The sequence below is a fragment of the Aotus nancymaae genome, unplaced genomic scaffold (assembly GCF_030222135.1).
Source record: "Aotus nancymaae isolate 86718 unplaced genomic scaffold, 86718_ANA_hifiasm-v0.15.2.pri h1tg000029l, whole genome shotgun sequence".
Classification (NCBI taxonomy): Eukaryota; Metazoa; Chordata; class Mammalia; order Primates; family Aotidae; genus Aotus; species Aotus nancymaae.
Genome location: NW_026988442.1, coordinates 50,972,272 through 50,988,202, shown reverse-complemented (window position 1 = coordinate 50,988,202; position 15,931 = coordinate 50,972,272). Strand labels below are relative to the sequence as shown.

General features: G+C 37.4%; 1 protein-coding gene across 1 annotated transcript in view; it reads left to right on the top strand.

Moving 5' to 3' along the window:
• The window catches only part of PSMD14 (proteasome 26S subunit, non-ATPase 14), a 111,693-nt gene extending 100,226 nt beyond the window's left edge, over nt 1-11,467 (top strand). The window contains exons 11-12 of the mRNA XM_012440539.2: nt 8,580-8,642; nt 11,052-11,467. Coding sequence (XP_012295962.1) covers nt 8,580-8,642; nt 11,052-11,150 — 162 coding nt within the window. The 3' untranslated portion in view covers nt 11,151-11,467. The remainder of the gene's footprint in view (nt 1-8,579; nt 8,643-11,051) is intronic.
• The last annotated feature ends 4,464 nt before the right edge of the window (nt 11,468-15,931 follow it).

Genomic DNA, 15,931 nt, shown 5'->3' with positions numbered 1-15,931 from the left:
TGTAAACTTATTGTATTAATAAGTATGGTACTGTAAATGTATTTTCTTTGCCCTACACTTTTTCTAATAACATATTCTTTTCTCTAGCTTACTTTATTGTAACAATATAGTATATAATGTATATAACATACAGAATATGTGTTAACTGTTTATATTATCAGTAAGGCTTTCAGTCAACAGTAGGCTATTAATAGTTAAGTTTGAGGAGAGTCAAAATGATACACAGATTTTCAACTGTGACAGGGATTAGCACCCATAACCCTCACCCCGATTTGTTCAAGGGTCACCTATATATCTCATTTGGCAGAATGTAGTTAAATGGACACAACTAGGTGCAAGAAAGTTATGTAATGTAGTCTTTTAGCTGGGATCATTGATACCTTTAGTAAAATCAGAGTTATGTTATAGAAGAAGAAGAAGGGCAAGATGGGTATTAAGGTGACGAGCAGATTCTACCATAGAAGTTTTTTCCGACAAGCTGAACCACAGTTTCTCTTATACACACACATACACACAAGCATGTGTGCACATAAATATATGATCTTTATTTTTCATCTCCATTTCATGTAATTACATTTTGAAATTGAGTTCTCTATGAAATTTTTATGAAGCATCTATGTTGTTTAGGCCCAAATGGGCCTATGTGAGATTATTATTATTATTATTATTCAGGATGTATCAGTGAAAAGTAATGATTTCCTCAATTGCCATGAATGTTTCTTTGAGGTCTTTGGAGATACATAGGACTGTGTTTAAGCCCCAGTTTCATTGCTTATTGCAGTATGGTATGGCTAGAGGCAAGTCAGCCTCTCTGCATTGTGTTTCCTTATCTCTAAAATGAGGTTAAAGATTGTAATATATGTGAAGCATCTGGTACATGATAGGCATTTAATAAAATGATAGCCACAACCACTTCTGATGTTATTAATATTATTCTTGACTCCTTTTTCTCACAACTACTCAATCATTAAACCATTCTGACTAAATTATAGAGTTAATCTGTTACTTTGCATTGCCAGTTCCATTGCCTTACCCCCAATTGGTTTTCTTGCATCTCCAGTCTTTCTCATTCAGTCAATTTTCCATCCTGTAGAATGATCTTTCTAAAATGCATATGGGTCATGCATCCAAGAAAACTGTTTAAAAAAGAGAAAAGACAACATACAGAGTTGGAAAACGTTTTTGCAAATCAGATATCTGATAAAGATCTAATATCTAGAAAATAGAAAGCCAGGTATGGTGGCACATGCTTGTAAGCCCAGCACTCTGGGAGGCCAAGGCAGGAGAGGATCATCACTTGAGCCCAGGAGTTCAAAAACTGGGCAACACAGGGAGACCCTGTCTCTCTACACACACACGGACACGTACATGCATGCACTTACACACAAAATTAGTTGGGTGTGTGGTCTCAGCAACTCAGGATGCTGAGGTGGGAGGATCGCTTAGGCCCAGGAGTTCGAGGCTGCAATGAACCATGATCATACCACTGTACTTCAGCCTGGGCAACAGAGCAAGCCTCCATCTCTTAAACAAAACAAAACAAAAATATAAGGAAAGTATAAAAGAATTAAAAATTGGAAAAAAATAGAAACTATAAAGAACTCTTGCAATGCAGCAACAAAAAGACAATCCAGTTCAAAATTAGGCAAGGACTCAGATAGAAATTTCCCAGAGAAGATATGCAAATGGTTCCAAATACAAAAAAAAATATGTTCAATCAATATTAGTAGTCATTAGGAAAATGCAAATCAAAATCACAATGGCTATAATCAAAATAATGAAAAATAACAAATGTTGCCAAGGGTGTGAAGAAATTACTAGTGGAGATATAAAATGGTGTAGCCACTGTAAACAGTTTGGTGGTTCCTTAGAAAGTTAAAAATACAATTACCATATGACCCAGCAATTCTGCTCATAAGTATATACCCAAAAGAACTGAAAATGGGTATTCAGACAAAAAATGTGTATATGAATGTTCATAGTAGCACTATCACATTAGCAAAAGGTGGAAACAACCCAAATGTCTATCAGTAGATGAGTGGATAAACAAATTCTGTTATATGTATACAACATACTATTACTCAGTCATAAAAATGGAATGCTGATAAACATGCTACTACATGGATGGACCTCTAAAACATGGTAAGTGAAAGAAGACAGATGCAAAAGGCCACATATTATATCATTCAATATATAAAGTCTATAAATAAAAATATAAATATATAAATGGAATATGAAAATTCATGTAACAAAAAACTAGACTAGGTAAATCAATAGAGACAAAAAACAGATGTGTAGTTGCCAGGGACTTGGGCAAGGTGGGAATATGGAAGTAGCAGTTTAATGGGTACTAGGTTTTCCTTTGGAGTGATGAAACATTTTGGAATACAGGTGATTGGGGCACTAAATGCGACTGAATTGTACACTTTAAAATGGTTAATTTTATGTTATGTGAAATTTACCTCATTTGTAAAAATGCAAATTGGTTCATGTTACTACCTTGCTTTTAAAAAGCCTTTGATGACTGACTTCTCATTGCCTTAGAATGAGGTCCAAATCCCATTTGGCTCCTGCTTGCCTCTGTAGCTTTATCTCTTATCACTGTTTTGTTGTTGAAATACTGTGTAATTTGTAGTTCTTCTAAATTATAATGCTTTTTCTTGCTTCCTGGCCTGAAGCATTCCTTACCACTATATCCCCAGCCCAACTCTTTTTCATTCAGTTCTCAGCTTAACTCTTTCTCACTTTTGAGACCCTCACCATACCACCAAATGAATGCTATTTACTCCTTCCTTATATACCAATAGAACTTTGATCTTCTATCATATGAATCACATTTTTTTTTGGCAGTAGAGTCTTGCTCTGTCACCAGGCTGGAGTGCAGTGGCACAATCTTGGCTCACTGCAACCTCCGCCTCCCAGGTTCAAGCGATTCTCCCACCTCAACCTCCTGAGTAGCCGGGACTACAGGCACTTGTCACCATGCCCAGCTAATTTTTATATTTTTAGTATAGGCAGGGTTTCACCATGTTGGCCAGAATGGTCTCGATCTCTTGACCTCGTGATCCACCCGCCTCGGCCTCCCAAAGTGCTGGGATTACAGGCGTAAGCCACCGTGCCCGGACAAAAAAATTTTTTTTAAGAAACCAGGTCTTGCTCTGTTGCCCAGGCGGGCTGCGTGACACCATCATAGCTCACTGCAGACTTGAACTCCTGAGTTCAAGCAGTCCTTTTGAGTAGCTGGGACTACAAGCACTCAACCACTATACTTGGCTATTTTTTTTTTTTTTAATATAAGATAAAAAGTCTTGCTATGTTTCCTAAGATGGTCTCAACCTCCTGGCCTCAAGTGATGCTCCCCCCGTCAGCCTCCTGGGTAGCTGAGATTATTACAGTTGTGAGCCACTATGCCCAGTCTAATTATTACTTTTTAATTTCCTGGTTTTACAGCTAGTCTGTAAGCTCTGTGAATTCAGATATCATCTCATTTAATTCTAGTACACTGCCAGTTAAATGGTAGATACTCAATAAGAATTTGTTGAATGAATGCAATTATGATATATTTATATTTTTCTACCAAAAATGTAACTTTATTAAATGGCCAATCATAAGCACTGTTAGTTACTAATATTAACATAATATAAGCTTCTAAAATTTAAAAAAATGCAGTGCCCTCTAAAGGGCACCTTTTTTCCTAATCTTCAACTGTTCTCTATCATGGCACACTTTGCTCCTCTCCCTTCCTTAAGGCCAACTGGATAAAATATAACCTCCTACGTCATTGATCACTTCCTTCAGCCTGCCTCCAGTGTTCTTGGAGGCATAACCTTTTCATGACAAGAGTATGGTGCTGATGACAATTTGCTGTTTCCAGCTTATTAAAAGAGATGACAGATTTATTTTCTTAGTGTACTGACACTTGCATCTCTTTCAGTTATTTTCCTTGTCCTCGTGCCTTCACATCATACCTTTGAACTTCTGAAGTCCCTTCTTTTTACTTCCATGGCCATACATTCCCATGGTTCTCCTGACTTTTTGGCAATACACTCTGCTGCCTTTGCTAGCTAGCATTGCTGTCTTTGCTAGCTAGCATTGCTGTCTTTGCTGTACCTTTGCTATGAGCATTTCCAAGATTCAGCTCTTGCCTTTCTGCTCTTTATTCCTTGTTTTTAAAAGTCTGTTTTCATGGTTTAGCAATGCCAACAACTTTGAATTCTCTTCCTTTCCTCTTATTTGAAATGTATTCTCATCTCCACTGTTTGAGACCTTTCCACCTACATGTTCATTACTTCAAATGCTGCTGTTCAATAGTAAACAGTATTATCTACCCTGCTTTTTACTTTTTCATGACAGTTCCCTCTACCAACTTGGTTATAACTGACACTCATTTTTCTAGGTATCATGTAGGCTTGAAACTTTGAACTCTTCTTCCATATTCAGCCATTCTCCCATGGTTTTTTCTTTTCCCTGTTACTACTAAGTATCACATGATGTGTTCCTCCCTAATGCATTCTATTTTTTTATTTTTAAAAATTTTTTTGCCCCCGCTCACCGACTCTCTCTCTCTTTCACCAGGTGATCCACAAGAAAAAGTTAGCTACATTCAGTTAACCCTTATGTCCCCATCATGCTTTGTATACACTACTTTTTTGTATGTTTCACACTGCATTATGATGTGAGATTTTGGGCCAGTAAATCCCAAATGTGAGCTCCTTGAAAGCAAGAAGAGTTTGAAAAATTCCTTTTATGTTAGAGATTTTGCTAGAATTAACATATGAAGTTTAGATTAACTTCTTTATTGAGATGTTTTAAGGATTCAGCAAATTAATATTTGTAAAAACATGTCTAGTATTGATATTTAATTAGTGATGGTAGAAAAACTAGTTTTAATGTCTTCAGATGTGTAATCTTTTTATACCTTCTCAACATTTTAATTCCTTCATGTTTGTTAATTTTGCTTTCTCAAGTATGTTTTATCAAAGCTATTTCTTTAAACTTATTCTCAACCCCCATAACCTGTAATGTTGTTTATATAGTCAATATCTTAAAAATCATGAAAGAAGTAAAATACATTGTCTTGAAATCCACTAGCAGCTATTAATTGATTGCTTAATAGTGAAAAATTAGTATATGCCATTTTAGCAGTTTGTGCTGTTTTATGTAAAAATTGCCATAATGGTGATATTAAAAAGCACATATTTAAATGGAATCATGGCATGTTATAGTGTGAACAAAGTTAACATGTTAATGTGGGGAAAAGAAACCCAAGGAATAGTGAAAGAAGCTTGACGTAGAATAAGAGACAGGGTGGCAATAGCAAAGGCTAAGGGAATAGAAGAGAAAACAGATGTTGGAGTAGCTCCAAGTACGTTCAGAACGTCAATAACACAACAACAACAACAACAACAAAAAACAAAACAACAACAAAAGTTCATTGGAATTGGCCTCCTGAAGATCCTTAAGAGTGTTAGTGAAGTGCCAAAGATCCCATCAATGTTTGTAAAAGGTAAATAAAGTGATGAAATTTGAGATACAGATTTTCCATATAAGAAACTTGACCATTAGCAGAAAAAAGAACGAGGTTAATGTGTTTAGTAAAAGCCTCGGTGAGATAGGGGGTATATTGGAGGGGATTATGATCATATAACAGACCAAATTCCAAGGATTTCTTAGAACTGTGCAGACCGTGCATGATGGGATAGCCATCTGGGGGTCTTTGTTGATAAACTGTTAAAAACGTTTCTAGTGTGAATAGCCACAAACATTTTCAGTGCTTTTTTGTTGGTTGAGTAAACCGAAGAGCACGAATGCAAAAGCAAAATTTGATGCCAAATCACAGAAGTTGCCATAAACACAGAAGTTCCCTAGTGAGGACACTGCCTGTGCCTGAATTTCATTTGTTTCTGCTGCAACCATTTCTTACATTTTTCCTGGTGACTAGCCAGATTAAAACTGTGAATGAAGACAAACTGGTCTTGCCCAGATGGTAGATGAGATACAGGTAACTTGGGTAGATAGAGAAAATATTTAGGCATTTGATTTGGAATATCTTAGAATGGAAGAGATATGCTTACTCTTTTGTCATGGGGGTTTGCAACCTTAGTATATGCCTAAATCTACAGCTGCTCCTCATTTCCCAGATGGCATCTATGGCTGGGAGTACTTTTTACCATCTGCACTTCTCAAAGAGTTTATGAACTCTCTCTTTTAATTATTGGGAATGGAAAAACTAATTGGTAAAATGGGTAAATGATGTAAAAGATTTTTAAAATTTGAATTAGCGCTTTTTATACCTATTTAACTTTTTCAAATAAGATCAGTACTTCAAGTGCTTTTTGACCTTCATTGTTCATGTATATCTACCATCTTTGTTGTTTGCAATACTCCACAATACTCTCTAATAACTATTTTGTACATGGATTAGTATTTTGAGCCAAATTCGAAAATTTTTGCCTCCTTCCAACAGTGTAGTAAGTACTGTTGTTGGCATGTACATAGAACAACTAACACTGAATGGGTATGGAGTCCAAACTTACGTGAATTGTTCCATTCATCTACATGCTTTTAAGTCAATAAAGTATAGTGTCACAATTTGTGACAGTAATTTAGAAAACCATACTCTTAATATGTTTTGTCAGTGTTTCCATTTATGTGAAACATTGAATAGTAGGGGAAGCAATTTCCCAGTTAGGAAATACTTTTATAACTGAAAATAATAGAATGACATCTGACTCTGAAAATGAGCATATTCTCTGTCTAGGGATTTCTACATTTGGATGTTATTAACTTTACTTTTTCTTTTGGGTTTATGAGTCATAAATGCATTTCCTAATGATGTGTTGTAAATAAGTATCCTCTGATAATCAGTAGATACAATACTTACTATCTTTTCTCTTTAGGCAGGTTCTACTGGGGAAAATTCTCTAGATAGTTTGTCCATTTATAAAATTAGACACTTGCCATCTTTGCTCATTTTCAAGTTCTCTGTTTACAAAACTATTAAGAAGGTGTGAAATGCAGCCAAACTTCCCAGTTTATGGGGAATGTCTGATGATTACATTTCCTACATGTTCATTGTTCGCACATGAAGAAATTTGGCAGCTGGGAGATTATTAAGTTTAGAGTATCCAAATCTAACCCTCACTGGGATTTTGGTTTCCTGCTTTCTGCCACCACCATCTCACCCCTTTTTATAACTCTCTTTGTGGTAAATGCTGTGGTAGCATTTCTTAAGGTTAGTGATCCTTAAATTTTCTTGTTTTTTTCATTTATCAGATGCTATGAATAAATCATAGACTAAAAAGTTCACCTGATACAGAGTCCTGTCTTCAGGCCATAATATACCCAAACTGTTAAGATTTCTTATGTGCAAAATTCTCAATAAAGAGGTTTTATATTGGTGCCATTATTGGGAGAGGAGGGCAATAGAGTTAGCTAATCTAAGTGTTACAATTATTTCAGAGTTACTCTGCCAGAAAGTTATGATCATACATAGAAGAGTTTGTAGCTAGCTTTGAAAGTAGTGGAAGATGGTTTTTGTGTATTGTTTGGGTTAATTTAATTTTGATTATATTTGGTTTTTAATTCAGGTAATTTTGTTGTTGTTGAAAACTTCAGTTGACTATTTCTTCATGGTTACTAAAGATCACTAAGTGTAGTAGTTTCAGATTTTTTTCTGAATACATGTATTAGTTTTACAGATTTAAGGATGTGAAGTTACTAAGAGAGAAAACCATGTGATTTGTTTAGTGAATCAAAAGTCAGTAGCTTCTTTGATCCTAAGTGCCATTGATAGTTAAATAGATACTGAAGCTATGGGCAGGCTGGATTGGTAAGAAAAAAGGAGACAAAGAAATAGGAATTTGGGAAAGAACTGTGCAAACAGGAAAAGGAGAGGGCAACAGAACAGAATTAGTACCGCAGTGCCATAGCTGCCACCTCAGGTGCTGTCTGCCATCTCCTGAAGAATTCAGTAACGGTTTGCAAATGGTCAGCACTACCATTTAGTTATCCTGTTTGATATTTCAGTGCCTTCTGTGTATTTCATGTCTATTTTAAAACGATGATACTGATTGTTTTATTGCCCTGAAGGTTATTCTGAAGTTTAGCATAATTTTATTTGTTCAGTAAATTCTTTGAATAAAAGTTCTGTGAATGGGGCCGGGCGCGGTGGCTCACGCCTGTAATCCCAGCACTTTGGGAGGCCGAGGCGGGTGGATCACGAGGTCAAGAGATCGAGACCATCCTGGTCAACATGGTGAAACCCCGTCTCTACTAAAAATACAAAAAATTAGCTGGGCATGGTGGTGCGTGCCTGTAATCCCAGCTACTCAGGAGGCTGAGGCAGGAGAAATGCCTGAACCCAGGAGGTGGAGGTTGCGGTGAGCCGAGATCGCGCCATTGCACTCCAGCCTGGGTAACAAGAGCGAAACTCCGTCTCAAAAAAAAAAAAAAAAAAAAAAAAAAAAAAAAAAGTTCTGTGAATGAACATTCTGATCATTATTGTCTTTGGTGATTTTTCTGCAGTGGGAATAGAGAATTTATAATTTTAAACTCTGTCCTTTGTGTTTCATTCACAGGCTGTAGAAGAAGAAGATAAGATGACACCTGAACAGCTGGCAATAAAGAATGTTGGCAAGCAGGTGAGGTGTACTGTTAATAAGTTGTGCAGTTGTAAAATAACATGTTCTTATAGAGTTAAAACCATTTTGGGGCCTATATAATTTTTTTTTCCTGTCCATTCTGCCTTTTTCTTCGGTCACATAAATGTGATACTAATTGTAAATTAGGTCACTAATTTATTTGATGTCAGGTTCTCTTTGCCATCTATGGAGAAGTAAATCACAAATACCTATGAGATACTATCTTTGGTGAAAATAATTTATTAGAAACAAATGAGGACACTTGTGTCCTGAATTAATTTTGCAAGTATTATTTTTACCTACAGATAAATAATAGAAGGGTAGATTTATTTTATATGTAACAAGTTTTGTTAATCATGTACTTTATACTTTATCAATATGTAGGTAATGTTCCTGAGAAGGTTAGAGCCTTTATTGGGTTATACTGAGTGAAGAGAAAGGGCTTTAAGTATTTGCTCTTTCACTTTTCTAAAATGAAAGATATATTTTAGCCTCTATTATCTGAGGGTGGGGGAAGACACCAACCAATTAAAGGCATCTACAGATTAATTAGACTGTTTTTTAAAGAATGTTGATTACATTTTTTCCCCATTTCATGGAACATGGTTATCATATTGCTGATGTTGGCAGAATCTTGATATTTCAGATGCAAGACACTAAGCTGTCTTTGCTTTCAGCCATCCTACCATATGCTCTGATCCCATCACATCTCACAAGCTATGTAGGTTTGGGCCAGGACCATTCTTGGATGGGAAATCTCTAAGAATCACCCAGCTGCCACAAGAAGTAATGTAGATAACTGAGGGAAGCATGTTACCAATTCACTATAAAATGAATTACTCCAACAGAGCAGTAGGGGCAAAGGTCTGACTTTATCATATGTCATAAATGAGAAAATCAAATTTCACTACAGTCTGAGTATTATAATTTAAAAACAAATACCCCCCCCAAAAAAAAGAAATATAATTCATTTTATTTTCTCACCTTATATGATATCACCCTTGTTATCTTTTCCACTATTTATTTTAATCATAATATTAGATCACCAACTTGGAGCCTTTATACTTTATAGAATTCAGTAACTGTTTTTTGAATAAATGCCTTTCTGAGGCCATAGTTTCTTGATACAGATTTAAAGTAGCAAATTAAAGGTCTAAATTAAAAATGAAACTGAAAAGTATGTAATTGGCAAAGTTTAATAATCATCAGAGTCATTTTTAAAAATATAGTTATTACCTCACTGGTTTGGCCTACTGCATGGCAAAAACAAAACTGTCTGTAATGGAATTAAACCAATATCTTTTTTCTCATGCCAGTCTTTCTCAGTCTTTTTCACCTAAAATGCCCTAAGACTTATTTCCGAAATTAAAAATATATTGTAGTCTAGTCACTTGAAATTATTTGTAACATGCTGTATCTCTGGGTTGTTTAAAAAAAAAAAGTGTATTAAAATAGGGTTAGAAAAGCACTGCCAAGAATTAATTCCAATAATGGAACATTGTTTAAAGTTAGGAGTCTTGGATATTTTAACAATAGCCATAAGAATATAATCTTTTAAATTACAGTTTTTCTATTGTATATAATGTATATCCCTTATTTCAAAGCTTTCAAATTTTGCCCAAATACTTAATTCCACTTTAAACATAAATACATACTAAACATTTTAATTTAAATTCTTTTATTTCAATACAATTTTAAGCCTCCTTTTTAACTCAGTCTATTTCAAAAATAGATTTGATCAGGTTTAAGTTAAAGGATTGCACCTATATAATGTTCTATGATACATTTTTTTTCAAAATAGCTGCATCAAACATTCTTAACATTTTAGAATTGATCCAAATTGTATTTAAATTCTTCAGCTACAAACAGTAACTTTTGATCCAAGAATATTTTCTGAATCATTTAAAGCACTACTCTTGAAATATTAAAATTGTACAGAATTATGAGTTTTGCTTATAAAACCTAGAAGTGCTGAGAATTCACACTGAACTCTTACCTATTGGTATGTCCACTTTGAATTAAGCATTCCCTCAGACTTTCAAACTATATGGATGGTAGAGAATATACACATATATTCAGATAGGTATAGATATATTACTGAACTTTAAAAAAATCAGATGATTGTGAGCTGTATAGAATTCCTTATAAAAATCTCTGGTACAGAGTCATTGCATATGTAAATCAAGCTTTCACTGTGTAATCTATTATTTTATTAGCTACTCAACTTTTTAACAGATTTAGAAATTCTAAGAATGTAATGATATACTAGTAAAGTTAAATTTGTAAAATATGTAAGTTAGGTCTGGCTTTCTTTACCAGTTTCATCAGCTACTGAAACAATTTTAAGTAATTTATCTACCAATAATATGGTTCTTTTTTCTCTTTCTTTCCTTACTTTTGTTCTTTTAGGACCCCAAACGTCATTTGGAGGAACATGTGGATGTACTTATGACTTCAAATATTGTCCAGTGTTTAGCAGCTATGTTGGATACTGTCGTATTTAAATAAAGCAACGAAAAACGCTATTAGTGATGCTTTCAGTGTATATTCTTCTGTTGCTCCTAATGCTCAAAATCAAGGGACCTCTGAAGGTGTACTTGGTTAAATATAAGACATCTGGCATCATTTGCAGCACTGTAACACCTTCAGTCTCAGTTGTGCAATTACTTTTGTTTCTTTAGTCAGGGTCTTTGCAGATTCTAAAGTTATACATGAATACATCAAAGTGGACAAATTTTGTTAAGATCTCATTTAATATTTGAAAAAATCAGTAGCACAAATATATTTTGATTGTTGCTTACAAAATAAAATACATTTACAATCTATGCCTCTTGAGGTCTTTTTGACAATGGGTGGGATTAATGGAATAACATTTGATAGCGGTCTAGAAATCTCACACAAAGATATATTTCCCTTTGCATTTTAAGATCTTATAACACATAAAACATCAGTGTGATAAAATTTCACAAATGTATAATGATTTACATTAATGAGTGGCTACCTAATTAGTGAGTAACTCAGAAAAAACTGTTGACATTTTATTAGCATTTGTCATAAGCTAATATTGTATACTCAGTATCTTATAAATATAGTATACTTTTAGGATTTTGGAGGAGTACATTTACAAAGAAAAAGGGAAGCAATTTTAATTTATACTTTATCATGTCTTGAAAGAGTACATTCTACCAGCAGTTTTGAAACTGGGAATTGGCTGTTGCAAACTCTACTGGACTTTCACCTAAAATAACCACAGAAAGTATATAATGTCTAAAAAGCAAAATGAGAAAAGTAGGCATAATCTGAGTTTAATATGAATTTATAAGCAATAATTTTGTTATTGTTTGGTCTCATGTTTTCTAAATTAGGACTACCCAGTTTTCTAATAAAAAAAAATGGCTAATAGCAGTTTTTATAGATGACTTTATCTCTCAACCTACTTCTAATGTGATGTACAAAAGTAACTGCCCCTGTTATTATGGCTCAGCACCATACTGGTTATACCAAGGAGTATGGCAAAAGATACGGAGACAAAGAATTCTAGTCTGCACCCTTGCTTGTGAAAATATGGTGAGAATATTACTAAGGCTTCATTAAAAGAAGGTTTTACGTGGGGACTTGGAATTTAACTTAATCTACTAGAAGTGTTATGAGTGCTGTGATAGATGAAATTACTGTCCTACTGGAACAAGTGTAGGCTCTTATTGGTTGCCTACTGAAGTCACCAGAAACTGAAAGTAGAAATGGCTTAAATTCCCAGTATGTTTCACAGTATCTTTTTTGGTGGACCAAGAGGTATTCTGAGCATTTCTTGCTTGTGCTGCAGTTTCTTGTTTTCAGATATAGTGATAGTATATCCTATGTAGCACATGTAATATGTATTAATTTAAGTCGTTGGGATTACATTTTAAAAATTAAAATAGAAGTGGAAGTTAGTGAAGTTTTCTTTTGCTTCATTCAAACGTGTGCAGACTTTTTGAATGTGATTTTTCTCTTTACAAATAAGGTTCTATAACTTATTTCACAGATGTTGTTAATTAATGCTAGTCAATTTTATTTTTTGGGGGTACAGTGTGTCCTCAGAAGAAGGCCTTAGTATTTCAAGAGCTATTCTCAATATTTGGATTAAAAGTTTTTTTTTCCTCCCCCATTTAGTCCTCTGAAAATATCCTGAGGCTAACCTTGCCTGTTTTTTGTCCTTATTTGATCACCCTATCTTCCTGGACTCCCTAGAGCCACACACCACATACTGTCAATTGGTTCATGTTGGTGACATTCCCAATTTCAGAACCTTGTCTAAATATTTCCTAGCAAAAACCTACATTACTTTTTGTAGATTTGGAGTCAATCAAAATCAGGATGCCCTGAGGTGAGGCTCAGTGAACACCTTTGTCTTGAACACCTTCGTCTTTTTTTACAGCTGTTTTCGCAGCAGCCTGATGTCCCAGGCCCAGTTAGGCATTGAAAAGATGTGTTTAATCACAAACTCAGTAAGCTGTTTAAGACTGTATGTGTGTGAGCACACACATGCACTCATGCAGGCATGTTTATGTGAGCATATCTACCCCTCCACCATGCAGAGGTAAAGCAGCTCTGTAAACAAAACTATTTGTCTCTGGTGCAGAAATGTCCCTGTTTTTCTCTCAGAGTAGTATGGGGGCACTGAAAGCTCTGGCCTCACTATTCAAAGTGTGATCTGCCTGGACCAATAGCATCTGGGTCTTATGAAACTCATTATGTATACAGAAAGCAAACCCCACCCTAGGCCTACTGAATCACAATCAAGAAATGTGTGGTTCATACACACTTTAAGGTTTGAGAAGCCCTGGTCTTTTGGAAGTATGGTTCACAGGCACGTGTGGTGATTCTAAGGAAAGCCTTCATTTTCTTTAGCATATATAAATTCAAGGCATAGCCTATATGTGAGCAATCACTGTATTTAGTATTGATAATCCAAAGTGGGTCAGAAGCATATTAATTCAATTCCTTAAAAACTCTGAAAAAGGTGCACTCTTTGCCTTTTCTATCCTTTAACACCTTAACATTTCATTTTAGCATTCTTCTTCTCCTCCTACTTTTTTTTTTTTTAAGCAGTTTAGGGTATTGAGAATGGCAAAGCCTCAAAAAGAGCCCAGATGATGTCTCACCTCTTTACACACTTAAGTCTCCGTCCCACTGAGAACGGAGGAAAGTACTGTCTTTCGAAGCCAGGGAGGGAGAAGCACTCAGGGACAGAAAAGTTGAAGATGGAAGAAAGAAGGAAACAAAAGTAGCCAAAAGTAATCAAGAGGTCAAAAGCCTCTCATGAAGGCAAATGGCGGTAGAAGGTCAAGGAAGGAAAACAAGTGTCAAATGGTGTTCCCTACTCCCCTCCCCCGCACCCCGAGTCAACAGCTAAGACTGCTTGTTTATGAAGCTTCCTGGCCAGGAGCTGAGGTTCGCTTTCAAAAGGAAAAAATGGGTCTCGCTTTCTTTTTTATCCCAGAAAATTGTCTCGTCTTTAGTCTGGGACATCTGGTCATCAACCTGCCCTGCCCAGGCCGCCCGCGCAGGGCCTTGCCCGCGGCGCCCTGATGGAGGCCGCAGCTGGTGCCCTCTGCAGCCGAGGCGCCCAGCCCGCCTCGAGGGGCGCAGTCTCAGCTCAGCGCTGACCGCTCGGCCCACTGAGGCGCCGCTCTGAAAATGCACCACAGTGGCGAAGCGGCGAGTTTGGTTAACCCGTCTCCGCCCATGTTCAGGACCCACTGATGTCTCTCAGAGCTGCTCTTCCTCCGGCAGCTGCCCCGGCTTGGAGAGGATAAGACGCGCTTGCTCCAAGCCAGAGGCTCCCCTGGCTGAAGTGCCCAGGCCGCGCCCCCAGAACGGGAAAAGCGTGTGCCCCTGAGGTCTGCACCAGACGCAGCTCACCCTGAGTTCCCTCAGTCCCCCGGGCGGAGCCCGCCCTCGGGCCGGCCAGCTCTCGGGGCCGAGTGGAGGTCTCGCTCCTCCTGCTCATTCCCGCGCGGCTAGGCGTCCGGGAGGAATGCCGCGGGAGGGCAGGTCAGCGAGCGCCCGGCTTCGAGAGGCAGCTTTGGGCGGATAAAAAGCCTCTGCCGCTCGTGGCCCTCTGACTTAGGCCGAGGGCTGGGCTCCTCTGTAGAGCCAGCGTTGGAAGACCTCCTCCCTACACCTCAAGGTCTCTTTGGGCCTCGTGCTATTTATTTGTGCCAACATCCTTTTAAATTGGTTCTTTTTTTCTATGCCTCCTTAGATTCTTTTTCCTTTTAAAATTACTGGCATGGATGCTTTTTCTCCCCTCCAGATTATATAAACATTAAACACACACACACACACACACACACACACACACACACACACACGTCTTCAGCAGCGATTACTGTGTTGACACCACTTCCACTCTGTCTCCCCAGATAAGCGCTTCTGACGAGCCCATTTGCACGGGACTCGGCCCTCTATTTTTCTGGCGAGGCTTTTGAACCTGTCGCCAAGCCAGTACCTCAGAGAGAAGGAAATGCAGAGGGACGAAAAGGATGCATGGCGCCTGCCCCCAGTTAGACGCTCTTCAGATAATCTGCAACCAAGTTCGCTGATAAAATATTTAGTAAAGACCCAGTAAACATCACTGCAAATACATTAAGGCGTTTCAGCCCGACAGCTTATGATTATTTCAAAACTTAAAAAGGAGATCATAGATTGTCACTGTTTCTGTGCTCAACCAAGAAACCGAACCTTCCTGAGGTGGGTGGATTGGTGGGTGAGTTGCTGCTTTTCGCCCCCTCTTCTCCCCCCTCCTGCTTATCGCTGTGGCTCTCAGCAGCAGGGATTTATTTATTTATGTTTGCAGTTTAAAAGGTGGGGGTGGGGGCGCCGAGGACAGGTAGGACTTGCTCACAAAGCACCAGCTCAGGTGTCGTGTGCTTTTGTATTAGCTGGAAAAGACAGACTCTGGAACTTTTACAGGGCGAGAAGAGGCCACCGGCTCGCGCTTTGTATACTTTGCACTTGAAATCGTTACATTCAACTGAATATTTGGCTCATTCAGATCCGAAAAGTCTCCTAGCATCGTCGAATTCCCTCCTCCGCCCCTCCGCTCTAAAGGGGGAAAGGGGGGGAAGGTAGGAAATGTTTAGTAAATTGCACATCTTTGAATCTTCCTAAAGCAGTGGTCACAAAGCTTAAAGGTGACACAACAGTGCTCACGTAAACCAACACATATTCCCCACCCCCCAAGCCAACAATAAAATCATCCCCTTCAATTTGCCATGATCGTCGCTACCAGGAGCCAGGTGATT